We start from the raw sequence: 26,318 nt of genomic DNA on the forward strand, positions 1-26,318 counted from the left end.
ACCCAACGTCGTCCAAGGAACCGCATCAACCACGCCGATAGACACTGCCCCGAAAATCTGGATCTAGGAACATGGCACCGTCGACGGATCAGAGCAGTGGTATTCTACTGGGCTTCGCAGATGCTGGTTCGACCCGGGGCATCCTCATCGGTAGATGATCGGGGGTATACTAGGTGATTTCACCGGGAGCTTGCCATGGATACATTGGCGGGTGTTTCGCCATTTACGGAAAGGTTACAGTTTCTGTCATTGCCGGAATATGCCGGATCGGCTATCAGTAGATGGAGATTCGTGTTGCTGTTCTATGGTATGATCTATAAAATTCTGCGAATGTTTTGGTTAATCTGAGACATAGACATCAATTCATATCAATCAATCAATGATCAATCTACGAACCACTACTTCACTTTTTTAGGGTCGGAGATAATCGATCCTATACGCAGTATGCCATACGGCTTGACCCTATTCAGACTCCTCCACGAGCACAAGGACCTTTCCAGACACTTTCTAGCTTTTCCAGCCCCTGTCAGTCCACTCAACTTAATCAACAATTCTCCAACCGTGAAATACCCGACCCATGGATCCCTCACCACCACATGGTCGGTGGACACCGTAGCCCTTTTCGGCAACTGTCCGATCGCCTCTTAAACCCGTTTGGTTGCATCCGATCGGCATCATTCTCTCGTCACCATTCTCCTCACCCTGCGCTGATCAGCATCGAAAAAGATGGGTTTGATTTGGGACATTGTCGACCGCGCCTTTTGCATCGCTGTGACTACTACGGCGTTGTGGACTGGGCATATCGGGAGATGTCAGGGGTATCCGACGGTTCGTCTGGATCAGGGTCTCGTGCGTGGCTTTGAGGATAACAGCACGTATGTCTTCTTGGGGATTCCGTTTGCTGAGACGACTGGAGGGGAGAATCGGTGGAAGGCGCCGCAGGGGGTGTCGGCGTCGCTGACGAGGGAGATTGACGCGACGCGGTATGGGCCGAGTTGTGCGCAGGCTATGTCGGGGGATGCCATTGTTGCGCAGAGCGAGGATTGTCTAAATCTTAATGTATGTGCTTTTCTCTATGAGAATCCGAACATACATGCTAAATAGACGGACAGGTATGGACACCAACCAGCGGCACCGACCTGCCCGTTTTCGTCTACATTTACGGCGGAGCGATGGTCACCGGCGGAAACAGCAATGCGCAATGGCAGGGATACAACTTTGCGCGAAAGGACGTTATCTATGTGAACATTAACTACCGCGAGTCGATTTTCGCTTCGCCAGCTTCGCCAGAGTTGGAGGGCTCGTCGGAGTCGCAGAATTTCGGTATTCTGGATGTTGAACTCGCTCTGGATTGGGTTATGGATAATATCCACGCTTTCGGTGGTGATAAGAGTCGGATTGTGATTGCTGGTCATTCTTCGGGTGGTGTCCATGTAAGTCTTTTTACTGTCAGTTGTTGGGAAGATGATTAACGTGTCAGGTCGACCATTATCTCTGGAATCACCCCGACACTACCATCGCGGGTGCCATGGAATTGTCGGCGAATGCCAAATCCGGACCGGCATACGCTCCCTATGGCGAAGCTCTGTCCCAGGTCGCAGAGGATGTCCAAGCCAGCGGTGTTACGCTAGACTGCGACGCCAGCAACCCGACTCTCGACTGTCTGCGCAAGGTCGACACCTACGCTCTGCAGACCAGCAACTTCAACTCCACCACAAACACCTGGTTCTCCCCGGTCGTGGACAACATCACCCGCTACTCCGACTATGAAGGCCGCTACGCGCAGGGCAAATTCCCAACATCAGTGCCGCTGCTCGTCGGCAACTCTGACAGAGAAGGTGCACTCTTCGCCAACGTGTATTCTTTCGAGAACACCAACTTCAGCTACTGGATCAACACCTTCGACGCGGACATCGCCTACGTCCCTGACGATGTACTCCTGAACGCCTACAACGAAGCAGACTACTCCTCTATCTCCGAGATGAGCGGCGCATCCTACGGCGACGCGCGCTTCTTCTGCCCAACAGACTACATGATCGACCTGCGCGCCTCCTCCCAACCAGTCTGGGTATACCGCTGGTTCGGCCAATACGACAACATTCTAGGAACCGGCCTCGCCGCCTCCCACGGCAGCGAAATACCCTTCTTTCACGGCGGAAACGAATGTTTCTCTAAAATCTCCGGCGTGAGCGACGCCGAACAGGCCCTCGCGGGTAACATGAATGATTGGCTCGTGGCGTGGGTCAAGAATCCCAGCGCTGGGCCCGGGTGGGACCGTGCCTCAGCTAAGAATGGACCGTTGGCTAAGATTGGGGTTCCTGGGAAGGAGTTGGAGATTGAGATGGGTGAGACGGGGGAGTTTAATGGAAGGTGCCAGAGTGTGTATAAGAAGTATATTCCTGGGTATCCGGTGGTGCAGAGTCCGGAGTAGTTGTACATAGCATAGCACATTTGATAGAATAGTGATTGAAAAGGGAATTCCGTATACTTCAGCGTGGAAATGACCGTTATGCGTTAGTAGTGGGTCTACTGTCCGAATTTTCCCCGATTAAGTTCAATAGTAACAGCGTATGAACGAGCGTCAACCACACAGTTGGTACTACAAACTTTCATGTCCGAGACAGTCTCTGTTTTGTCATGCAACTGTGGCCGCCGAGATCTAATGAAAGCTTTCTTTCTGTAACATGCCATGCAATGTCGGCCCTAGTGCTCAGCTCAATAATGGTCCCTGAGGGTTTTAATATTGAGTACTGAATAGCTCCGAACCATGGATACATTTCACAGTCTCCTCTCTCTCTCTTGCCTCTCGCCACACAATCATAAAATAGTACCATCATCCCGTAAGATGCGCCATCTGCCCCGTGTGATAATCCTCCCGGCAGATCACAACGTTCGTCCAGTACATCTGTAGATCGCTATGTCGCGTCCTGACGTGGGACATGTGGTATGTCTACTATACATTTTTCATTCTAGATTCAATGGGAGACTGATGGAAACAGGTCGGATGGTACATCTGCACCATCGTGGCGTTTGTGTTCATGCTCGCGCGGCTGGTCGTGCGATGGACGCAGTTCCATAAGTTCTACGTGGATGATTTTCTCATTGCGCTGTCGGTGGGAGGGCTTATTGCGACGTTGGGGATTCAGCATTACATGTTTGACAATGGTACTTCCCTGTCCCTGCCCCTGTATCCAGACCTCGCGGACGATACTAACGATGAGGTGAAGGAATGTCCGAAATGCAATCTGCAACCAAACAAGAAACAATCAACATGATGCAAATGATCATTCCCGGCTCCATCCTCTACATAACCTCCCTCTGGCTCATCAAAGCCGCAATGGTCATCTTCTACAAACGTCTCGCCGACCGCACGCGCTATCAGACCATCTACAACATCACCCTCGGCCTCTTGGCCGCGACATGGGCGACAATCTTCTTCCATATCATTTTCAAGTGCTACCCGCCGGATCGGTTGTGGGATCTGGATCACCCGGAGAGGACTTGTCCAGCGTATCAGGATAAAGTGGCTTTTTGGTTGATGGTGCTGCTGAACATCTTTAGTGATGTGTTTATCATCTGTTTGCCGATTTCGCAGGTTGTTAGGATTAAGATGCCGTTTAAGCAGAAGCTGGGTGTGCTCAGTATTTTCCTGCTTGGTTTTCTGGTCGTTATTTCGAGCAGTACGCACTCCCCTAAGACCCCCCTAACTACATCAAATCGAAGTTGTACTAACGTGACGCAGTAATCCGCGCAATCTACTCGTCCAAAAACGAACAACTAATCACCTGCACCGTCTCCATGATCGAAACCGCCATCGCCACAATCGCCTCCTGCCTCCCCGTCCTGCGCACATTATTCTTCGGCTCGCGATCCCGCTCCAACACAGGCACCGGCACCGGCAGTCGCAGCCGAACTCGCACCTTCGAATTGTCCTTCGGTCAGTCACAGTCACAGTCGACGCATAAAGGGGCGACGAGTATTTCTGCGGAGAGGCCGACGAGTCAGTGGGAGTGGCAGTGGCAGCGGAGCGGGGGGGTGCAGAGTCTGGAGGATGAGAGTGAGGATGAGTTGGTGAAGAATGGGAATAACAATGGGAGGAGGACTACGCCGAGGATGGGGATTGCGGTTACGACGGAGTATGAGGTTGGGAGGTAATAATCTTAATTTTATTTACGGATGTTGTTGGGTGTTGGCTATAGTGCGGCCCGCTGCAAAAAGAATAAGTTCCGTCCGTTCTCTGTCTTCACCAATCCTGTCCTGCCGATTGGTTCTTCTGTCCATGATGCCATTTGCGCCAATGTTTGTCCGTCGCCGTGGTTTGCTACGAAGCGGTGTCCATCCTCCAGTCGACCGATGATATACGCCCGTGCCGGCGTGTTGTCGCGGTGGAAATCGACCGTGTACGTCTCGATCATGGCGGATCCGCTGGCCGTTTCGTCTACTGCTGGAGTTGCGTCGGCGTCAACGGCACGAGTACCGTTTGGATAAGCGCCGTCTCCAGGGAGAGTCGACAGACACACGGCGTGTTGGTAGGAGAGGACACCCCCGTTAGCTAGGACCAGACCATGCCGGCCTTTTCCAGAGCGCAGTTGGCGGGTTATTTCGGTGATAGCCTGCATCGTTAGGATTGTACATAATCCATTATATCTGAATAATGCTTACATGCATGGAATAGTTATTCCCAGCACCACCGAACGAAGTCAATCCACCAAGGACGGTAATAGGTTTGCGCGAATCGACTGGCAGTCCGAGATGATGGCAGGCCAGTTTCGGGACGATAGGGAAGCACGAGTACAAGTCGAATATGTCGATGTCGGCTGCCGTCAACCCCGACGAAGCAAGACTGTGGTCCAAGGACTTGGAGATCGCCGGGCTGGTGTGGAAGTTTGGACGGTTCCAGACTGTATCGTTAGCATGTCTGTCTCCAGAGACGAGGAGGGTTCGTACAGTGATCAGCATCGCGGTATCCAGCACCGGCGCGAGGATATATCCATTTGTTCTCCGGAATTCCCAGTTCGCGGGCATACTCGACCGAAGTGAGGACACACGCAGCAGACAGATTGACAGTATTAAACGCGTTCATCAACAGCGGATCTATATCGTCAGCATACCTCCTCATACCAGGGAAAGAAGCGTACAAGGAAAACAAATCATCCGATTTCTCGGGGAAACAGTCCCAATAACCTCCTCACTATCCTTCCTCCCATAATTCCACGAATACGGATGCTCAGCAGACACCTCGCTAAACCGCGCGTACAGCTTGGTCGATTCAACATGGTTATCCGCGATCGACTGCCCCCGGTACGCCCGGAATCCATTCTCATACAACGGATAGACGTGAATCGGGGCGCCGACGGAATGGCGAGTACCGATGTTATCTTCAGTCACGCGTGCTGTTGTCGGGGAGAAGATGCTGTCCACGGCCTGCGAGGGGGGTGTCCATTTCGGGGGCGACTTATTTTTCATGCATGTGCTCACTGGCGGGGGGGGGGGTCAGCTTTGTCCGGTCTCAATTGACGAGATTGATACTCACGCGACTCCAGTGCCTCCCCGCCGGTGATAACAGCAACCCTACTCCTTCCAGTTACAATCCGGAGCGCGGCCTCGTCGAGTAATTTGGCGGGTTGATTACCCCCGTGATAATCCGGATAATGCGTGTGCTTTGGCTGGACCCCGAGTCGCTTAGCGAGCAGGGTGGGCAGATCATCGTATGGCCAGGTCCAGGTGCGGACGGCAGAGAGGCTGTCAATGCTGGATGTTAGGACTTTTGCCGAAGGGCCCGCGTCGTGGATGGCATCGCGGATGGCATCGCGGATGGCCTCGAGCATCAACTGGGCCGGCTCTTTGGCATTGGCGGTGCGGTTTTTGATATTTGCTACGCCGATTATAATAGGGGTTGGCATTTTCGTGTATCCGTGAGGTTGTATGAAGTCCGGGGAATATGGATATTGACATTAAACTATGCTGGATATGTGTATGATGCGGAGAAGTGCCTCGGCCCGAGACAAGCTGTACAAACTACAGTATGTACAATCACAACTTCGAAGCCACCCACCTCGGCACTTCCTTCTTCGCAAAAGCCTGCACCCCAATCCTAAAATTCTCCCCCCTAAACAACTTCTCCCCATACTCCTGCTTCGTCCGCCTAGTCGCCTCCTCCACACTCCCCGTCTCCCAAGCCTCCCTGAGTCCCTGCCGAGTTACGATAATCGCGTCCGGCGAGAACTTCCCCATCGCCTCCGCTAGCTTCACGCATTCCTCCACGGGGTTTGCCGAGATCCGGTTGATCAGTCTATAATCAAGGGCTTCTTGGGCTGATAGTCGGCGGGCGGTTAGTGCTAGTTCCGAAGCGAGCGGAAGGCCGGTGATGTGCGCGAGACGGGCGAGGCCGCCAGCTGCGGCGTATAGGCCCACGGTGATTTCAGGGAGGCCGAAGGTTGCCGTAGGGGATGCTACTATCATATCACTGTTATGGTTAGCGGTAGTTTTAAACAAAGAAACAAGAACGAGTGTTTTATATAAAAAAAAAAAAAAAAAGAAAATACCAGTTTAAGCATGTTTCAAACCCGCCACCCAATGCAAATCCATTCACAGCTGCGAGGACCGGCTTCTTCCCCTTTCTTTGGCTCAGCCCGAGGAAGCCTGTAGGCGGGTGATGCAGTTGTGTTTGTGCTCCTCCCTTTTCGGTCGCTGCGGTCGCATTTTGGCTCTGTTCGGTGAGGTCTTGGCCTGCGCAGAAGGCTTTGTCGCCGGCGCCGGTGATGATGGCGACGAGGAGGGAGGGCTCGTTGTCGAACCAGGAGAAGATGGTGTGGGCGTCCCAGTGGGCGTCGGAGGGGATGGAGTTGCGTTGTTTGGGGCGGTTGATGGTGACGAGGAGGATGTGGGGTTTGGGGAAGGAGAGGATGAAGTGGTTGCTCGATGGTGGTACCATTGTAGTGTCTTGCTCGTATGCTCTGTTGATGTGTGAATTGTGATGGTTGCTGTCGCTTTTATCTGTTATGATGTATGCGGGGATGGAATTGCCGAACCTCGGCAAGTCTACATACAACTACAATTACAACTATACAACTGCGTCAATATACAATCGAGTATAGTTACAATTGCATAGTTACAAATCACTGCCTTTGGATGACACACAGCATTGACCTAACTACGCTTGGATAAATGATATATTATCTCCACTGCCTCCACCATCAAAGCTCGTGTAGTCCACAATGTACGAAATGTGGAATGTATCGGAAAAGGATATATTAACACAGAAACTAAAGAATGACACGCTATGGACTCTGACTATGACTCGACAAATTCCTCTCATCCCGCTCATCCAACATCTCCACCGTCTGCGACACATCAATCGTCTTATGAATGCCGCTGCCACCCTGCGCAGACCCTGCATACGAAATAAGATGACTCTGGTCATTCCCGTAGTCAGTCAGGGTGCCTTCGGGATCATTCTTCGACACCTTGGACTGGCCCTTGCTCCCGCCGAGGCGCATTTTGCTCAGCGGGATGCTCGAGTCCTGGTGTCCGTACGAGCGGTTCTGCGAGCTGCCGTACTTGCGGATCTTGGCGATGACGATATTCATGGCTGGTAAGCACGCGCAGATGAGTCCGACGCCGCCTTCGGCGTTTCCGGAGAGCACGACACAGGTGAAGACGATGGTTTGGTCGGGGGATTGGCCGTCCTTTACGACGAGGACGAGACGGTAGATACTGAATGCTGTGGCTAGTCCTCCTGCGGACAACATGCCCATGACACGCAGCTTCTTGTTGCGCGACATTTGCAGCGACCAGGTCAGGGGCAGCGGGACGATGAGGATGATTAAATCGCTAACGACACTGATCACCGAGTCTGCGATGAGGGCGGCCGCTTGGTCGAAGCATTTCACTCCCGGGCCGGTTTGGCCTAGCCAGTATGCCGGGACGGGATCGCACATACGGATCTTGATGACTTCGGCAATGATGTAGTAGATGCAGAGGGCGCCAAGGAAGACGTAGATGAGGGTGACTTTTGTTTTGTAGGGGCCGAAGATGCGGATGAGGATGGCGAGGAGGGCGATTTTGACGATTAGGGCCATAGGACAGTAGATGACGGTGGCTATGTAGCCCCATTTGAGGAATTGAACGGCTTGCCCCTCGGTGATTTCGGTGGTGTGGTATCCAGCGCCGTTTTGGGCCACTGCGCGGGTTAGTATTGGGATGGTTAGAGAAGGGGTTGGGAAAACGTACTGACGATGGCAATGGCACAATAGGCCATGAACAATACCCATGCGGCGTAACAGGCACCTAGAGAGTCAGCATGCTTTTTTACATCACTAGGCAGTGAGCTTACCATCTTCAACGGTGAACGGCTGCTTGTACCATGTCCGGATGCCGAACCGCATCAACACGAAGAAGGAGACAATAGGGATACATAAGTACTGCGTGACAAATGTGATCGTGTTGATGTCGTCGGTCGGTTTCTCAACGGAGAATTGTGTCATGCTGATAATAGGAAATAGAAATTATGATAATAGAAGTAGAAGTATGCATAGGCATGGACATTAATCGGAAAACGAGAGAATGGCAGGAGAGTTGCAACCAGGCAAGACTCCGGTGCGGGTGGATTAAATGTCAGAAAGAGGAGAATCAGAAACCCGGGGATGGGGATAACGCCAATATATTATAATAGAAAAAGGCAGGATAATTATTCTTTTATCATTTTCCGTATTAATACATATCAGACTTTTGCCTTGACCCTTGAAGACGATCATTGAACCTGGCCCCGTCGTTCACGCATACACTATATAATTTCTTTTTCCGGAGGGGAACCGCTACATAAACCGGGACAGAGTAGTGGCGCGGACCACTAGGGGAATATTGCTCGTATACATAACAGAAAAAGAAACGAGGATTTCTCATCTCCGGGGCGTGCAAGATGGTCTATAAGGAAATGGATCGGCACTGACAAGGGTTCCAAGAGCGGCTGTTTCAGGTTATGTCGAAATGACTCGTTTCAGCAGTCTGGAGTAGGTGCTCTGTACCGGGGTTGCATGGAGTCGTAACCAAACGTTAGGGAATGACATCCAGCTGTTACAATGGTGATTTTCGCTGTCAAATGTCAGGCAAAACTCGAAAATTTTTCTCTCCTCCCGTAATTAGAGTTACGTATTCGCGAGATTACTTTGTGCTGGTGCGAATGGCAATCGGTCCACATCGGGTCTGTATCCTGTAATAGTCTGGCCGGAAAATTTGATCAACGGCGGGTCAATAGATGCACAATGGCCTTTGTTTCGCCAGTCGTACGATGATGATGAATCGATGGGCGCCTGTGCACTAACTAGACTAATGATATACATTTTCGATTCTTTTTCACTGGACACAGGCTATTTACGGGGGAGTATCTCATCCGGAATTCAATCTCAGCCCTTGAAAGTCAATTATGGAAGTCAATTTTGCGGATGTCAAATGCCGGACTTATTTTCTACTACATTTGGTATGTATACAGCGTATGTATCAGTTGAATCTCTGTGGCGAGTCTTTCGCAAGCTCCGAGCAGGCAACGGCCAACAATGTCGATGCCTCACTTGGAATACAGATCGGCACCATGAGCCGTCAAGAATTCTAGGCAAGATACGGACTAAAGTACCTTTCAAATGTCGCTTAATCAACTCTCGGGCCGCGGTCTCTGGCACCGAGTTTTTCCCGGCCAGTCAAATAATTGAAAGCCTGTCCAGCATAGTACACAAGATATTGAATATTGCCCGTTTCCAACCGTGTTGATCGATGATGTTTTTTTAACGTTTTCATGATTTGCCTGCTCGGACATTATCTGTATACTCCGTAGGCATAGAGAAGCCCCTGAGCGATTCTTCGAAGGATTCAATGCGGGGCATTCTTTTTCTTATTACTATTGCTAGCATTAGCGTGCTCGCACCCCTTTGAACTAACACGCTTGGACTGACCCTTGAACCGGTTCTCCTGGTTATTTTTTACGATACGATCAGATTCGATCCATGATGGTGGTTCACTCGTGGATACTAGAGCGACAAGGATCTATTTCAAATATGACGAGTCGCTGCGAGCCATGCGCCGCTCGTAGCTTAGACCATTTAAACACTTGAGATCGACCGTGCAGACGACATGTCTAAGAATTGAGTGAACTGTTCGGGATCAATAGACATGCATACAATCCAGACAAAGGATCATATGATCGCACGTGATATCTCATTCCAAATCCTGAAGGAATGCATTCCCTGTCGCCGCATTTTACCCATTTTCTGGATAACCTTAATCCCCTCCTGTCCATGGCAAATGGGAATACGATATGTCGACTCCATTGTTAAGGAGTATGTACTCGTTGCTTTTGCTCAGGCCCGGGGATACAGTCTCTGGTTCCAAGGTTCAGTCAGTCCCGGGACGGCGTGCTGCCATTCCACTTCATTTCCACTCCAATTCCTCTTCCAACTCAAAGCCCAAGTCACCCGGATATGGCCAAGCGCCTAGTCCATATCCGTACCATCTCCGAGCAGACTCGCTATTCCGTGTCAGGGGTTTTCCGGCCATTTCCCTTTCGGCCCTGTAACAATTTCTGCACAGTTAAACTTTACTTCCGAGTCCCCGCGGTCCCCCTTAGCGCCAATCAAATTCGCCTCTGATGAACACTGCATCGCGATTGGATTGAGCCGTGCATTAGGTCCTCGCATGCTAGTATGGGGCGGTGGGTGTGTGGGGTTTCCTGTTATAGCACCGGCTGAGTAAAAGATTCTGACTCGCCAAGCTCGGCTTTTCTATGGTACTCCCAGAGACAGCGACAGCGGAGTCTCCACGGCGGGAAGCAAACGGTTACTCCAAAATACTGTTTGAGTTTGGGCAGTGTACTCTGTATGCGTATCTCGTACTCCGTACAGACAGTACGGATTGCAGAGTGCTCTGAGGGCAGACCACCGTACTCCGTATAATTATCAATGTTGTACACCGCAAGTGGGCACTAACGGCGTCTCAGAACGAGCCTCAGTGACGATTGCTGAATAGGGGTTACTGGCGGTGACATGACAGTTGTCCAGAATGCTTGATTGGCGGGGGGAGGAGGGGGTCGTCATTTCATGATATATGACCTCCAAGATGTCTGCCCACTTCATTGGACCTTTGGCTCCATTCACCACTTACTTTGACTTTGCTCGATCCTTCTGCCTTAATAGTGTCAATATATTAGCAACAACATGGCTACCCACAAGAACCAGAGTTCCAAGCTCTTCGAACCCCTCGTCATCAACAATGGCAACCTCACCCTCGACCACCGCGTTATTCATGCCCCAATGACCCGGAACCGGGGTGTCCCTCAGAATGAGAACAGCACTCCCGAGAACCCAAACCGTATCTGGTACCCCGGCGATTTGATGGTCGAGTACTACCGCCAGCGCGCCACTAAGGGAGGACTGATCATCTCCGAAGGAATCCCGCCATCGCTCGAGGTGCGTATTGCTTATTACTCATTATTTCCCGATAGCTCGGAATCTAATCCCTAGTTCTGCCCTGTAGAGCAATGGCATGCCCGGCGTCCCCGGCCTGTTCACCCCTGAGCAGATCGCCGGCTGGAAGCGCGTCGTTGACGCCGTCCACGAAAAAGGCGGCTATATCTATGCCCAGCTCTGGCACGCCGGCCGTGTCACTGTCCCCCAGATGACGGGCACCGACCCCGTCGCCCCCTCCGCTATTCCATGGGACTCGCCGGACGAGCGCTACTCGCACCCGCCGGTCGGGGAGTCCGTGCCCCCGCGCTACGCCGACCATCCGCCCATCGAGCTGTCGGCCGAGCACATCCAGCGCACGATTGACGATTACCGGCGCGCAGCGCGCGCGGCTATCGACATCGGCTTCGATGGTGTCGAGGTACACGGCGGAAACGGATATCTGCCGGAGCAGTTTTTGAGTTCGAACATCAATAAGCGGACGGACGAGTATGGCGGTACACCTGAGAAGCGGTGTCGGTTTACGCTCGAGCTCATGGACTCGCTGGCCAAGTCCATTGGTGAGGAGAAGTTGTCCATCCGGTTGTCGCCGTTTGGGCTCTTCAATCAGACCCGTGGCGAGCAGCGTTTGGAAACTTGGTCGCATCTCTGCCGGTCGTTGAAGCAGGCTCTTCCTCACCTTTCCTACGTCAGCTTTATCGAGCCGGTGCGCCCCAATCCCCACCAAACCAATTTGGAAACCTGCTAACAAAGACAGCGCTACGAACAAATCTTCAGCACCGAAGAGAAAGACACCTTCCTCGCCTCCTGGGGCCTCACCGACGTCAACCTCGACGGCTTCCGCGGAATCTTCGGCTCCACGCCCTTCTTCACAGCCGGCGGCTACAACGACCAGAACGCCTGGGGCGTGCTGGAGTCCGGCCGCTACGATGCGATTTTGTTCGGCCGGCCGTTCACTAGTAACCCGGATTTGGTGCAGCGGTTGCGCAAGGGGATTGCGTTGACGCCGTATGAGAGGACGAGGTTTTATGGGCCGTTTGAGGATAATAAGCTTTGTTATGTGGATTATGAGGCTGCGAAGGAGGCGTAATTGCCTGTCTGCAACGGGGGGCGGGGGGGGTTATGTATAGATGTGTGACTAGCTGTAGATAAATATAGATATTATGCTGGATTCAATAATATATCGCTTGATAGTCGGTGAAATACCGGTTGTTCAATTTAATTGTAGAATTCGCATGCAACTGCACGTCAATGTCACATAAATCCGATAGCATGTCGGATATATATCTCGCACCAGATTCATCTTAATGCCCATGCACATGCCCAGGCATCTACGTCTCACGAAGTCGACGACGAAAACATGAACTTACAGTTTGACAACCCCTAGAAATTAGACTTCTCTATAGGATTTACTATGAAGTACAAATATGCACGTCCGAGGCCTAGACCCGGCCAGCAGAGTCATACACGCGACTAAACATACAAAGCCAATCTACAGCAAATGGCACAGATCTACACATTTCTCACTGTATCAAATTCGCCGGCAAAGAATGCAAGATCAAACTAACAAGAGAACAAAATGCCATACAGTGAATTCCACAGCCGCTCCACACCGTTCTCGGGCGGGCCGTCTCCGGGGGTAGTTACAGATTGGTGAAGCGCTTCTTGGATGAAAGGGCTGATGTACATCAAATGGAGCGGTATATCTGCAATGGCCACGGGGGTGCGAATTGAGAGATTTCGGCCCAGGTGACCGCGCTCCATATCGCCAGCTTCTATTGGAATACACAGGGAATACAAGCGCCACTCGACCGTCTAGATGACATCGTAGACCGGGTCACTCGCGATAGCACCGGACGGCTTCCACTCCACTGAGAGACTGCAGGACCCGGTCTATGTGATGAATACCTACTCCCCGAAGACGATGTTGTCCCCCGGATCATTGGTACATTCAAGCTGCTCCTGTCCGGCGATTCTGACACCATAAACGTCCAGGACAACCATGAGGTGACAGCCTTGCACTACACAGTGGGAAGCCATGCTGGATGTGGCATCCGGCATTCTGGTGACGCCATCAGATTTCTATGTGAGAACAGCGCAGATCCCAGTCTTCAAGACAGTCATGGCCAAACCGTGCTGCACGTATTAGCTCTCCGATCCGTGGACGGTGAGCCTATCAACACCGCTCTGCTCAACCTCCTGATATCGCACGGTGCCAATATAACCACCATCGACAAAGATGGCAACACCGCTCTGCACATCATGGCGCGAAATCTGCGGCAGGTCAACACGGGGCAATTTCTACTCAGTCGCGGCGCGGATGTCAACGCCAGGAATGCCCATGGAAACACACCACTGCATGAAGTAATGCGAGGAACCCTCCGGCTGAGAGACACCCGAGATAAGAAGATTGACAATGTGACGATGGCGGGTCGGATAAGAGCGCAGGATGAGATGCTTCGGGTGTTGCGGGGTGCTGCCGGTGATAGTTTCCATGACTTGATGGAGCAGCCGAATGCAGCTGGCAAGATGCCGCGACGAATGCGTGATGAGATAAGGTCCCGGTGGTGGGAAATGGAGGCGAGAAAGAGGACTACCTGCTGGAAGGGGGCGCCGGCGTCCATTACAGTAGTCTCGTCCTGGACATGTTGCCAGTGTCCAGTAATCAGATCAGGCTGTTGAGCGTGCTTAAGAGCTACATCATAATAACATCTTCTTGCTAGGATATGCTCTTGGCTTCGTTCGGAGCAAGATCTCCGTGGTATAGTTCTGGTAGGGTTCGCATTACACGGACACTTTGCACCTCATGAGGCTGTTTCAACCAACCACAGCATATTAAGAAATGCTTCGATAATCCATCCCTGAGAATTAAACGACAAAAATGGTAATTTGCATAATGTGCACGCTTTCCGAGCTTCCCTCGGAGACCGCGGAGCCCACGGCATGCGTGGTCAGCGCGGACTCCGCTACGCACGCAACAGAAGACTACAAGTATAAAACAACTTCTTGTCCCTTCAGAACAAACACAATCATTAAAATGGCCCCAGATAAACCCATTAAGATGGTCAACAAGTATGTACCAAGCTCAATTGGCACACGGCTACGCTAACACTCACAGACGCCCAGAAATGGAATTCGGCGGCCCTCTCGGGGTCACTGCCCTGATGCTCGGATTCCCCCTGCTAATGTACTACATGTACATCGGAGCAATGCTATACGACGGCCAACCCCCTCTCCCTACCTCCGATGAATCGATTTCTCACTTTATAACCCGCCTCGTCGACCTAGCGTACACGCACGCCTATCCCACCAAGAAAGCATGGGCTATATACTGGACCTTCCTCATCCTCGAGGGTATCGGCTATCTCTATCTCCCCGGTGTCTACGGAAAAGGAAAGCGTCTCCCGCATCTAGACGGCAAACAGCTCGATTACTACTGCTCCGCCGTGTCCTCGTGGTACATGACCATCGCCGCGGCTTTGGCGTTGCATTTCTCGGGTGTATTTAAGCTGTACACTCTTATTGACGAGTTTGGCTCATTCATGTCTGTCGCTATTCTCTCGGGATTTATCGTCTCCATTCTCGCATACATATCAGCTCTAGCCCGCGGCGCGGAACATCGCATGACAGGCTCCCATGTATACGACTTCTTCATGGGTGCGGAGCTTAACCCCCGGCTACTTGGATGGTTGGATTTCAAGATGTTCTTTGAAGTGCGCATCCCGTGGTACATACTGTTTCTTCTTTCGCTGGGGACGGCGCTAAAGCAGTTCGAGGAGCTGGGGTATGTCTCTGGGGAGGTTGGGTTTGTGCTCATGGCGCACTTTTTGTATGCGAATGCCTGTGCTAAGGGGGAGGAGTTGATTATTACTAGCTGGTGAGTGACCCGCCCTCGTTTGCTGTGCTGATAGAGAGTTAACAGGTGCAGGGACATGTATTACGAGAAATGGGGCTTCATGCTCATCTTCTGGAACCTCGCCGGTGTACCGATGAGTTACTGCCATTGCACACTGTACCTGGCTACGCATCATCCGGACACCTATAGATGGAACAGATTGGCACTATGTGCACTGTTTGCTGCGTATCTGTTCGCATATTGGGTCTGGGACACAGGAAACAGCCAGAAGAACTTCTTCAGAGCCCAAGAGCGCGGCATCCCAGTCGACAGAAAGACATTTCCCCAGCTTCCGTGGAAATACGTCAAAAAGCCGGATGTCATTCGGACGAAGACTGGTGATTCGATCTTGTGCAGTGGATGGTGTACGTCCCCTCCCCTCCTGTTCCATCTAACTTCAATGATGCTGACTCTCGTAGATGGCTTGGCCCGCAAAGTCCACTATACATGCGACCTCTTCTTCGCCACCTCCTGGGGTCTGATCACAGGTTTCAACTCGCCGTTCCCATGGTTTTATTCGGTCTTTTTTGCGGTGATGATTGTTCATCGTGCGAGGAGGGATATTCACCGGTGTCGGGAGAGATATGGGGAGGCTTGGATGGAGTATGAGAGGAGAGTGCCGTATCTTTTCATTCCGGTGAGTTGTTTTCTATACTGATTGGGAATGAGTGCTAATGATTGTAGTATGTTATTTGAGCACTGATGGGGCAAGCTCAAGACAGAAAAAGTCAAGAATCCAATTGCGTCTATAACTCTATCTGCTGCTCTATCGCTTTGATCTCTATTATGTATACGAACTTGGACATACACTCTTCTCTATCCTTGCTGAAAGTCGCTGAATTAAATAAACTGGAATCAGCGGATATTTCACAACAGCCCACAGCTACTACTTCGCGCTGTCCGCTCAGGAACTAGGAGTGGGACTCGGACTCGGCACTATCGGATGTTAGCGTCGAGGGAACATATTCGAACGCATCAAATCACTTACAAGCGTCAATAGTAGTCCCGTTCCTGATATGCGTTCGTTGAATTCCCTAGAGAGACGTTGGCTTTGAACACAACATAAAAGCAAAACACAAAATCAAGTATACATACCAGAGTGATGTATCCAACAACCCCATTCTTATAATCAACGCCATCCAACGGCTCGGTATCAAGAATGGTCATTGCCCCGGCTGCACAAACCAATTAGCCATTGCATCCCAACCTCAATCAAACAAGGTAACATACTGTTCGACTCAGTCGCATAAATCCCATCATCGAGATTCTTGACCCGTTCAATCTCCGTATGACTCGCGTATGGCTCCAGGGCCATGATCTCCTGCTCGAGTTTCTCGTCGATGAAGATCTGACCTGTGCTCACGATGGGCCCATGGACGAGGGTACCGTTTGAGCGGATGGTCCAGTTTGTGTGGACTTGGGCGTGGATGTGGATTGCGCGTTGGATCTGGTATATTAGAAGTGAGCTAGCTGGTTGGGAGGAAGGCGTACATAGAAACCAGGGAAGATGGTCGTGAACGAGGTAACACCGTGTTTGTCTGTTGGCCACATGCCCCGAAGCCAGGTTGAATTATCCGTTGCGAGGAACTATCAATTAGCACACAATCTATTCAAGGATGGTGGTTACATACGGAAAGATCAGGAAGTCCGTCGTGAAGATCAAACGGTTTTCCCTTGTCCTGCTGGGCGTACACCTCCTCAAAAGGATCATTGGGCGACAATCCCGTAAACGAGCTATACGACCCCGTCGCATTACAATGCCAGACATCAACCAAGACATCCTGCACCGGCTCACAGGTATCAACATCAACAACCCCGATCTCCAAACTCAGCGGAACACCGGACTGATCTTCCCTGATATCTTGTCTGAGGGTTTGACTGCGCGGATAGAAGTACGGCCCGTTACTGGTTTCAGGCGTGAGAATGCTGGTCCAGTTGCGGATGAAGTCGTACTTGGGGGCTTGCGCGTGGATGGTGTAGTCTGTTTCGGTGGTGCCGGGGTCGATGGAGCCACGGCGGCGGAGGGCGTGGGCGCGCTTCATTTGATTGACCTTTGGGCCGCATTTTTGAGCGAGGTGCTGATGGGCTTGAATGGATGCTGGGTCGGAGGGTGGTGTGTGGGCTTTTTCGTCAGCTCAAGTTTGAATCTGATTTATTGGGGTATGCTGTACCAGAGACAAAAGCGCCCAAGCCGAGCAGAGACAGGAAGAGGGATTTGGCGACCATTGTTATTGTTCGAGCTGTAGTCCTGGTTTGTTGTCAATGCTGGCATGACCCTATTTATGTTAGACAGCACTACATCGGCATCAACAGGGCACTTCTTGCCAGCGGCGCAATTCCGCCCTTTCATGATTCAGCATTATAAATTCGTCAAGTGGATCAGATATAGCAGTTTGCCGACGTGTATCTCATTCTTGGCTGAAATACTAGATCTGAGGATGGATAGAAGAGCGTCGATCATCTATAGAGCGAGTAATGGACGTACTATGATTGGTGAGAGTGATCTAGCTGTCGGTATACTTCGGATAACCCAGAGCTTCTTCACGGAATATGTCAGATGTCTGTTTACTTATGCTCATATTATTGTGGCTCCATTTTATCCGCACAGCTGCTAGAATTCGGTTACCATTCGCGGCAGACCGAAAATGCCGATAGTCCGAATATCCCGAATACACCGTCACATCTATTTGATATGTAGTTCAATCTTCCAGACCCTGGACAATGGCGCCCCTAAACCCGATTAATACACAATCATTCATGCGTTGAAAACAGCATTCTATCTCCTGTGCCTTGGTAGCAACGCCGCTGCGAAGCTACACCATCTCTATGTCGGATCTTTCAACGCTTCTGCAATCTACAATGTTGCCTTTGAATATCAGCATGAGAACGATACACTTCCCGATATAATCCAACCATTTGACTACGGTTCTGGCTCTGGAACTCATAGACTTGCACTCGCACCGGGTGGTGAGACGCTCTATCTTGCCGATGACACGGAAATTCTGTCTGGACCGTATGCACCAGACCACAACACTACTAGCTTTGGATGGGTTGAGTTATAGTAGGCTGCTGCACTATGCATGGCTTGTGAGATCACGATAAACATGCTTAGCTTTAACTTAGAAAAATGCTGTTAAGTCCATGTTTTATTACATCGTGATTTGTATACTCATTGGCAATCTGCAAACTCATCTAGAATGAAATATGACCGTGCTGACTCTTCTAGTATGTTATTTGAGCACCGAGAAGTTGGAAAAGCTCAGGATGTAGGAAAGATAATGTGACAATGCGATTTTGTTTATGCTTCTATCTGGGCGTACACCTCAAAGGGATCACTGGGCAACAACCCCGTAAACGAACTACACGACCCCGTCACATTACAATGCTAGATATCAACCAACACATCCCGCACCGGCTCAAAGATATCACCCCAATTTCCAAACTCAGCGGCACACCGGGCTGGCTGCGCGGGTAAAAGCACGGTCCATCAGTGGACTCGGGGGTGAGGATGCCGGTCCAGTTTTTGATGAAGTCGTACTGTGCCGGCGACTTTGGGGCCGCATTTTTGGGCGAGGTAGTGTGCTGGACTGCACGAGGGAGGAGGAATCTTAAATTACTCAAAAAGGGGTGATGTACCGTAAACGATAATCTATCATATGGCTACCTCTGAAGGATCTTTGAAGGTTAGTTAAGTTTAGGGGTGGATTCGATTTTGTCAGCGGAGGAGTTCTGTCAGAGAAGTTCCGCTTACGTGAGGAAGCTGAATCAACTGTAGTTAACTAACTAGTTGGTAACTAAGTTGTGTCGTGATTGGTGAGGTTGGTCTGTCGGTACGTACTCGGGGTAGTACCGTAAACTCTTAACCCGCACTTCGGTATCCATTCTCGGGAGTATATAGTGCATTTAGCTTGTCGGCTTCTGCGATGCATCATATAGACTCCCCAGCTACTATTTTCCAGCTCCTCAACATATACAGCACAATGCGACTAGCGACTGCATTCTCTCTGCTCTGTCTTGGTAGCAACGCCGCTGCGAAGCTACACCACCTCTATGTCGGATCCTTTAACGCTTCTGCAATCTACAATGTTGCGTTTGATGATGAGGCATTGAGCCTGTCGCTTGTTCAGAGCTTTCCCACGTCGGATGCGCACTTTTGGATTGATTTTGACGTTCGTCTTCTCTTCTATACATGCGGTATTGTATGCTGACATTACTGTAACAGCACGAGAAAAAGAACATATACACAACCTCTGTGTCAAAATGGTCAAGCTATAAGATCATGAATAATATGAGCATTGTTCATACTCGGTCACTGCCTCTGACTGGATCTTGTATGTCACCCCAATTCCAGTCTAATCATTGTATGCTGACAGAACAGGCCCCGGCTCGCAGTCCATCTTCCTGACAACCTCCCCTCATCCACCTCACAGAGTATACGGCTCTTCCTTCGGAGGCGATGTCTCATGCGGGAACGTCTTCTCCGTGCACGAAAACGGTACACTTTCTGATACAGTACAAGCATTCGACTACGGTTCTGGCTCTGGTGTTCACGGACTCGCACTCGCACCCGGTGGTGAGATGCTCTATTCCGCCGATGATACAGGAAATGCGGTGTGGACTCATCGGGTTGATTCTCGGACGGGTGAAGTGCATCTTGTGGATCGTCTTGCTGCGCCGGTTTCTGGGGCGGATCCTAGACATATTGTTGTTCATCCTGGAGGAGGTTTTGCATATGTGGTGTTTGAGGGGACTAACAGATTAGCTGTGTATAGCATTGATTCTGACGGAGGGCTGGCATATGCGAATATTTCATACCCGTTGATACCCCCGGGTATGTACCACTTTGAAAACCGCAATGTCCATACACTCACTAATATTCACCAACACAGACCACAACACCACCGCCTACTGGTCCGACGAAGTATCCCTTTCCCACTCAACCTCCTACCTCTGGGCGTCATCCCGATCCCGCATCCCCGACTCCCCAGGCTACATAACTGCGTTCACTCTCTCGCCATCCGGCGAGATCCAGTCTCAGCTTTTCCTAACCCCCACGTCGTCGTCGGGTGGTATGGCTAATGCAGTGAGCCCAAGTGCATTTAGTGATGAGTTTGTGGCGCTTACAGATAACGAGAGAGGGTTTGTGCAGATTTGGGGGTTTGATGGAGTTGGTGCTGGGGTTGTTGATACGTTGGAGTTAGCGGGGAATGGGTGTTGTGCAAATGCGATTTGGTATGATTAGCTTTATGCTAGATCTGAGTTATGGATGGCTTGTACGATTACGATCGGCATGTTTTTTTTTTAAAAAAAGAAACGTGCTAACTCATATAACTCGACCCCAAAATATCCATAGCAGACCGATTTGACCCAATAAAATCATTCAAAAACATCTCAATATCCGCACTGTTCATCCACCCACCATCCATACCCCCTTCCACCGTCCCAGTAACATCCGGCAACGAGATATTAATCCCAGCATCCGCCTGCGCAAGCAATAATCCATCATGATGCTGTTCCAGGCCGGTGAGGGTTTGGCAGGAGTCGAGGAGGGCCCGGGCAGTTTTGACGAAGGCGGTGCAGATTTCGTAGAGGTGGAGGGAGCCGCGGGAGAGGGTTTTGATTAGATCTAGGGATGTTACCGTTTCGTGGAGGAGGGTGAGGGAGGTTGGGGAGGCGGTTGTTATGGCGTGGGTGAAGACGATGACAAACGGTGTAAAGGAAGGATAGAGAAGGATCCTATAATCTTAGCAGTTGCGTTTGAGATCATGACTGGGTCAGTCCTAACCAGTTGACATATTCGGCTTGTTTATGGATCTTTCGGTCCCGGAAATACGCAAAACATTTGAGGTGGCTTTGTAACGCCAGCGTAGCCGCGTCGAAGCATTTGGTTGATATAGCCATTGCATTGCTAGGACGGGTCTGAGCGCGGTGGATTATGGTTTGGATAGAATAAGTGATAAAATCGGCACACGCGGCCATTCCGTGAAGCGAGTCGGCGTAGAGGCCTTGGCTTACATCGATCTGCTGGTGTTAGATTGGACTTCGGGAGTTTGTATAGGATACATACTGCCAGTAGCTTATCCCGTACTGCCATTAAGTCACTAGATAGCTTCTCGATGGTCTCAGACCTTTCGGTTACATTCGCATTCGAAGCAGATGTAGAATATAACCGGTCATAAACCTGTCCTTGGAGTCTCGAAAACTCGACGGTAACAAGAGTCATCACATCCCACGGAAGCTGCTGCGGTTTATCCGATGGCGTAAATAAATCCGCATCAATATCATGATCTTGAAAATGCGACGTAACCCCTAAGTTGAGAGATATATGCTTATCAACGGTATACAACGACCAGAACGCATGACGTTTCACTTCAGCCAGAGCCAAGGACTCGTGCTGGAGAGTACCCCGTCTATGCAATCCCATAGTCTGACACATGTTGAACGCCAATGCGAGATATGTCCAGCAAAGCTGGATATTGGATTCTTCTTGTGCTTGTATTACCTACACCTGTTAGCAACGCCAGTCAAGATGGGTGGTGACATACCCCAAGAAGAAGAGCTTGAATCTTCTCAAGTGTTGGGTCCATCATCATCTCATAACTCTTGAGACCAGCGGAAAAGCGATCCTCGCAGAACTTGCAATACGTCGAGGCATCGAACTTGGCAAGATCGGGGTCATCTTCGTGCAGATAATCACGAATGACAAAGTAGAGCAGTCCATGCAAGAGTGTAAGCGAACCAGCCGGGACCGGAGCAGAGGGGAAGTAAATCGACTGGCAGAGGGATTCGATTTGCAGGTAATCTCGCCACGAATGACTGACGAGGCAGAATGGTGGTTGTGCTGGCAGATCAGCATTACCTTCTTCATAGACGCATAGATGCAGATTACAAACTTTTAATCTTCTTAACAACAGCAACGACGAACGCAACCGGTAATAACTGCTCCCCCAACTGCACAGAATCAGTAACCTGTCTCTCCGCCTGTGGCTGCGCTGGATTATGTTTATCCAAGCTATGTTTCAGCGACGCCAGAGCAGCAGAAACATCCTCATTCGGTCTATCGCTGTGCAGCCCTGCAACAGCCGAATACGCAACATCTCTTGCAAGACGCGTTTCACTGTTAAAAGACGATTGCCCCTCGAACGCCGGCGTCGAGGAGACTTGATATGACGGTGGATTCGGAGCTGCAGCCGGAACAGACGGCCGGGTTAGATCATGGACTGTGCGTTGTAATGCAGATAATTGTTCTTGGATCAGGTCGATTTTGTGCTCGCTTTGGCCATTAGCTTGATGTTCGTGATGATTTTGGGTCACGTACTACTGGTTCAAAGCTGCTCGAGGCTGAGGCTGGGCTGGCCGGTCTCGAGACGCGCTCGAGGATCCAGCGGAGCTACATGCTATATCCAGCGTACTACAGCTGGAACATGGTGACTCCTTGTCACATCGGATCTAGGAGAATCAACAAACGAACATCGGCTTAATGAACGCGATCCGTACCTTTCGCAGCCGGCAATTCTCGCACTACAGGGTCAGCATGGGTATTCGATTGGGGTGAGAAGCGTACTGCTCGCGCACGGAATGATTTCTTGATACCCGCATTTGCAGTCAATGTCATTCTGCTATTTATGTAAATGTTGTTCTGGATAAATTCATGCCGAGGTGGAAGTAAATTAACTGGTTATGCATTTGTGCACAGGATGAATAATCAGATAATGCAGTGTATATATTGGGCCAATCAAATCCATGCTTTCTACTTTTGTATACTTCTCGCTTGTTTCTTGCTCTCATCTACCATTAACGGCTCATTATCCCCTGAAGAATCCATCCATACTAAGCCAAGCTCTTAAAAAAAAAAAAAAAAAAGAAAAAAAGCAGCCTAAACGGAGCATCTCCGACTCGGCAGTCTTCACGATGCAATTATACGAACCTCATCTATGCTGCAGTACCGAACCCCGCGTCATGCTACCAAGACGCATTTAGCATAAATGAACGTTTATACTACTTATGGCTATGTGATATATACCGCCGAGCTGCTACGGGATGTAGTTTGTGGCAAAATAAACCATGTTGCGCATATTTCTACTATACCTACTACAGTGTTCCCTCGTGGCCGCAGAGAACGGATCGCAGGGTTGGCTTCGTTATGCGCCGGTTTGTTGTGATAAAGACTGTCAGGATGGATTACCGTCAAGCATAGTGGCTCTCGATAACGACCAGACAAGCCCGGTATATGTCGCCGGACAAGAACTGCAGCAGGGTATCCAGCGGATATTCAACAAGACCCTCCCAATCAGCTCTAACTTCGACGAGTGCACAACTGCATCATCAATCATCGTCAGTACTGTCGAAGACTACAACCGTAGTACCTATGACATCCCCGAACTGGACGATGATGGCTTCGTACTCAACACAACAGGCGACACGGTCCAGCTGCTAGGCCAAAATCAACGCGGTGCTCTCTACGCGGCGTTCTATTATCTATCCTTGCTGGCGCAGGGCAATTTCTCCAGGGTGGCTTATACGAGCAGTCCCCACGCACCGATACGATGGGTTAACGAGTGGGATAACATGGACGGGAGCATTGAGCGTGGTTACGCGGGGCCATCGATATTCTTCGCCAACGGAACTGTGGTCGACGACTTGACTCGCGCCAGAGAATATGCACGTCTACTGGCTTCGATCAGGGTCAATGGGATTATCGTGAATAATGTCAATGCCAATGTGACGCTGCTGGAACCTCGGAATATCGAAGGTCTGCGCAGGATTGCAGACGTTTTCCGGCCGTATGGCATACAAATTGGCATTTCGTTAAACTTCGCCTCGCCTAGAGATTTCGGTGGCCTTGACACCTTCGACCCATTAAATCCGTCTGTCGTGTCTTGGTGGGAGAATGCCACTGACCAGATCTACCAGCGCGTCCCAGATCTAGCAGGATATCTAGTCAAAGCTAGTTCAGAAGGCCAACCCGGTCCGTTGACATATAACCGCACACTAGCCGAAGGAGCGAACGTCTTTGCGCGAGCACTCCAGCCGCACGGTGGAATACTCATGTTCCGCGCATTCGTGTACGACAATAATCTCAACGAGTCGAACTGGACAGCCGATCGTGCAAATGCGGCGGTTGACTATTTTAAGCCGTTGGACGGAAAGTTCGAAGAGAATGTCATTGTGCAGATAAAATACGGACCGATAGATTTTCAAGTCCGCGAACCGGCGTCGCCTTTATTTGCTAATTTGAATCGGACGAACGTGGCAGTTGAGTTGCAGGTTACGCAGGAGTATTTGGGGCAGCAGTGTCATCTTGTTTATCTGCCGCCGCTGTGGAAGACGGTTTTGGATTTTGATCTTCAGGTTGATGGGAAAGTATCGCTTGTAAGGGATGTGATCTCCGGGAAGACGTTTAATAGGCCTCTTGGGGGATGGACAGCTGTTGTTAACGTGGGCACGAATACGACATGGCTTGGGAGTCATCTTGCCATGTCGAATTTGTATGCATATGGTCGACTGGCTTGGGATCCGATGGCTGATTCGGAGGACATTCTGCAAGATTGGATTCGTCTGACTTTCGGTGCTGACCAGCGTGTTTTGGATACAATCACAGAAATGTCAATGGCGTCCTGGCCGACTTATGAGAATTACACCGGTAACCTCGGCGAGCAAACATTGACGGATATCATCTACACCCATTACGGACCCAATCCGGCCTCACAGGATAACAACGGCTGGGGACAGTGGACGCGCGCAGATCGCCAGGGTATTGGTATGGATCGCACGGTAGGCAATGGGACCGGATATGCCGGACAGTATCCAGCAGATGTGGCTCAGCTGTACGAGGACATCGACACAACTCCGGACGATCTCCTGCTCTGGTTCCACCATGTCAACTACACGCACCGTCTCCATTCAGGAAAATCGGTCATCCAGCACTTTTACGACGCGCACTACAGCGGCGCAGAAACCGCCCATTCATTCGTAGATAAGTGGGAGGCATTACGCGACAAAATCGACCAGGAGCGGTACGACGACGTCCTGACCCGATTAGTCTACCAGGCCGGCCATTCCATCGTCTGGCGAGATGCCATCGCCAACTTTTACCATAACCTCTCCGGTATCCAGGACGAGATGCAGCGTGTCGGTAATCATCCATGGCGCATCGAAGCGGAGAGCATGACTTTGTCTGGATACAAGCCGTATCCAGTGTATCCGTTCGAAACCGCATCCAACGCCACTGCCATTATCACATCGTCCAACTCAACCACCGGCACCGCCACAGCGACATTATCCATCCCGTCAGGGTCGTACAACCTCGCAATCAACTATTACGATCTGTACGGCGGCGAGTCACAGTGGACGGTATACTGCAACGACGACCAAATCGGACAATGGACAGGAGACACCAAACTCGGCCACATCCCGTCCATCTACCTGGACGGCCATTCCGCCACTCGTGTAACGTTTCGCGATGTCGATTTCCGGCCCGGGGATTTGCTCAGGATTGTTGGGGAACCGGATGGAACCGAGCCGGCGCCGTTGGATTATGTAGCGTTGCTTCCGGGAGGTGTTGTCGACTAGTATGGTCCGTGGGCGACCTCGTGTCGAGGCCTGGTATCTGTACGGAGTACTAGGGGTACTGTCAATAAACGTCGTTCAAACCCACTCCTTTCGTAGGCATAGGGCTTACCTGTCATGTCTCAGTTGACTCGCCAATAGCGTACTGTAGGTAGCATTCTTAGTATGTAGAGATGCATAGTACTAGTCGCAGATCTGATAAGCTCCGGAGAACGCCGTAGACCCCTATCTTACTGCCGCGTGATACCGCCTACCGTATACCGCTGCTATGCAACAAACTCTTCAAAACAAAGCTCCATGAACGAGTCATGTTCGGCGTCAATTGGTGGGTTAATCACGGAATTTCTCGAAGCCTGCCAGGTGGCCGTGATATATATAGATGCTAATTTTTGGGCTGAACA

At 50.7% G+C, this 26,318-nt stretch overlaps 12 protein-coding genes across 12 annotated transcripts; 7 read left to right on the top strand and 5 right to left on the bottom strand.

Annotated features, from left to right (window-relative positions):
• Positions 1–726: 726 nt before the first annotated feature.
• On the top strand, positions 727–2,431 carry ASPGLDRAFT_137072 (uncharacterized protein; the record flags this gene model as incomplete). Its single annotated transcript, XM_022541499.1, has 3 exons — positions 727–1,059; positions 1,113–1,433; positions 1,481–2,431. 3 exons carry the CDS (start codon positions 727–729, stop codon positions 2,429–2,431), a joined length of 1,605 nt encoding a protein of 534 aa, XP_022396036.1.
• A 486-nt stretch (positions 2,432–2,917) lies between these two features.
• ASPGLDRAFT_61923 (uncharacterized protein) lies at positions 2,918–4,155 on the top strand (the record flags this gene model as incomplete). The annotated part of the gene is made up of 4 exons (XM_022548495.1): positions 2,918–2,944; positions 3,000–3,165; positions 3,228–3,680; positions 3,743–4,155. The coding sequence occupies 4 exons, from the start codon at positions 2,918–2,920 to the stop codon at positions 4,153–4,155; spliced, it is 1,059 nt and encodes a 352-aa protein (XP_022396037.1).
• A 38-nt stretch (positions 4,156–4,193) lies between these two features.
• Positions 4,194–5,903, bottom strand: ASPGLDRAFT_40039 (uncharacterized protein; the record flags this gene model as incomplete). The annotated part of the gene is made up of 5 exons (XM_022545162.1): positions 4,194–4,613; positions 4,663–4,901; positions 4,948–5,094; positions 5,139–5,477; positions 5,534–5,903. The coding sequence occupies 5 exons, from the start codon at positions 5,901–5,903 to the stop codon at positions 4,194–4,196; spliced, it is 1,515 nt and encodes a 504-aa protein (XP_022396038.1).
• Positions 5,904–6,033: 130 nt separating this feature from the next.
• On the bottom strand, positions 6,034–6,934 carry ASPGLDRAFT_40040 (uncharacterized protein; the record flags this gene model as incomplete). The annotated part of the gene is made up of 2 exons (XM_022545163.1): positions 6,034–6,466; positions 6,546–6,934. The coding sequence occupies 2 exons, from the start codon at positions 6,932–6,934 to the stop codon at positions 6,034–6,036; spliced, it is 822 nt and encodes a 273-aa protein (XP_022396039.1).
• A 195-nt stretch (positions 6,935–7,129) lies between these two features.
• On the bottom strand, positions 7,130–8,538 carry ASPGLDRAFT_159290 (uncharacterized protein). Its single transcript, XM_022542432.1, has 3 exons — positions 8,336–8,538; positions 8,233–8,289; positions 7,130–8,182 (listed from the first exon to the last, which is right to left on the bottom strand). Exons 1-3 carry the CDS (start codon positions 8,484–8,486, stop codon positions 7,281–7,283), a joined length of 1,110 nt encoding a protein of 369 aa, XP_022396040.1. The 5' UTR covers positions 8,487–8,538; the 3' UTR covers positions 7,130–7,280.
• A 2,666-nt stretch (positions 8,539–11,204) lies between these two features.
• On the top strand, positions 11,205–12,543 carry ASPGLDRAFT_29959 (alkene reductase; the record flags this gene model as incomplete). Its single annotated transcript, XM_022543902.1, has 3 exons — positions 11,205–11,456; positions 11,524–12,159; positions 12,211–12,543. 3 exons carry the CDS (start codon positions 11,205–11,207, stop codon positions 12,541–12,543), a joined length of 1,221 nt encoding a protein of 406 aa, XP_022396041.1.
• Positions 12,544–13,042: 499 nt separating this feature from the next.
• Positions 13,043–14,215, top strand: ASPGLDRAFT_85943 (ankyrin repeat domain-containing protein). The gene is made up of 2 exons (XM_022550353.1): positions 13,043–13,176; positions 13,339–14,215. Exons 1-2 carry the CDS (start codon positions 13,146–13,148, stop codon positions 14,133–14,135), a joined length of 828 nt encoding a protein of 275 aa, XP_022396042.1. The 5' UTR covers positions 13,043–13,145; the 3' UTR covers positions 14,136–14,215.
• A 366-nt stretch (positions 14,216–14,581) lies between these two features.
• erg4A (c-24(28) sterol reductase) lies at positions 14,582–16,044 on the top strand (the record flags this gene model as incomplete). The annotated part of the gene is made up of 4 exons (XM_022549460.1): positions 14,582–15,330; positions 15,382–15,713; positions 15,768–15,985; positions 16,033–16,044. 4 exons carry the CDS (start codon positions 14,582–14,584, stop codon positions 16,042–16,044), a joined length of 1,311 nt encoding a protein of 436 aa, XP_022396043.1.
• Positions 16,045–16,252: 208 nt separating this feature from the next.
• On the bottom strand, positions 16,253–17,574 carry ASPGLDRAFT_40045 (intradiol ring-cleavage dioxygenase; the record flags this gene model as incomplete). Its single annotated transcript, XM_022545164.1, has 7 exons — positions 16,253–16,284; positions 16,337–16,382; positions 16,444–16,523; positions 16,579–16,795; positions 16,840–16,935; positions 16,980–17,470; positions 17,520–17,574. The coding sequence occupies 7 exons, from the start codon at positions 17,572–17,574 to the stop codon at positions 16,253–16,255; spliced, it is 1,017 nt and encodes a 338-aa protein (XP_022396044.1).
• A 1,754-nt stretch (positions 17,575–19,328) lies between these two features.
• Positions 19,329–20,590, top strand: ASPGLDRAFT_40046 (lactonase family protein; the record flags this gene model as incomplete). The annotated part of the gene is made up of 4 exons (XM_022545165.1): positions 19,329–19,517; positions 19,571–19,679; positions 19,727–20,179; positions 20,238–20,590. The coding sequence occupies 4 exons, from the start codon at positions 19,329–19,331 to the stop codon at positions 20,588–20,590; spliced, it is 1,104 nt and encodes a 367-aa protein (XP_022396045.1).
• A 76-nt stretch (positions 20,591–20,666) lies between these two features.
• ASPGLDRAFT_40047 (transcription factor domain-containing protein) lies at positions 20,667–22,963 on the bottom strand (the record flags this gene model as incomplete). Its single annotated transcript, XM_022545166.1, has 8 exons — positions 20,667–21,084; positions 21,134–21,369; positions 21,416–21,850; positions 21,894–22,189; positions 22,242–22,621; positions 22,667–22,797; positions 22,846–22,869; positions 22,913–22,963. The coding sequence occupies 8 exons, from the start codon at positions 22,961–22,963 to the stop codon at positions 20,667–20,669; spliced, it is 1,971 nt and encodes a 656-aa protein (XP_022396046.1).
• A 370-nt stretch (positions 22,964–23,333) lies between these two features.
• On the top strand, positions 23,334–26,065 carry aguA (alpha-glucuronidase; the record flags this gene model as incomplete). Its single annotated transcript, XM_022549913.1, has 2 exons — positions 23,334–23,393; positions 23,446–26,065. 2 exons carry the CDS (start codon positions 23,334–23,336, stop codon positions 25,918–25,920), a joined length of 2,535 nt encoding a protein of 844 aa, XP_022396047.1. The 3' UTR covers positions 25,921–26,065.
• Positions 26,066–26,318: the final 253 nt, after the last annotated feature.

Source organism: Aspergillus glaucus (genome assembly GCF_001890805.1).
Source record: "Aspergillus glaucus CBS 516.65 unplaced genomic scaffold ASPGLscaffold_32, whole genome shotgun sequence".
In the NCBI taxonomy this organism is placed as follows: domain Eukaryota; kingdom Fungi; phylum Ascomycota; class Eurotiomycetes; order Eurotiales; family Aspergillaceae; genus Aspergillus; species Aspergillus glaucus.

Bases quoted from the DNA above. Each gene is read 5' to 3' on its own strand.
- ASPGLDRAFT_159290 (XM_022542432.1), bottom strand. From the start codon at position 8,486: ATGACACAATTCTCCGTTGAGAAACCGACCGACGACATCAACACGATC. The intron at 8,290-8,335 runs GTAAGCTCACTG...CTGACTCTCTAG, and splicing joins GCCGTTCACCGTTGAAGATG to GTGCCTGTTACGCCGCATGG. The intron at 8,183-8,232 runs GTACGTTTTCCC...TAACCCGCGCAG, and splicing joins TTGTGCCATTGCCATCGTCA to TGGCCCAAAACGGCGCTGGA.
- ASPGLDRAFT_85943 (XM_022550353.1), top strand. From the start codon at position 13,146: ATGGAGCGGTATATCTGCAATGGCCACGGGG. The intron at 13,177-13,338 runs GTGCGAATTGAG...GAGAGACTGCAG, and splicing joins TATCTGCAATGGCCACGGGG to GACCCGGTCTATGTGATGAA.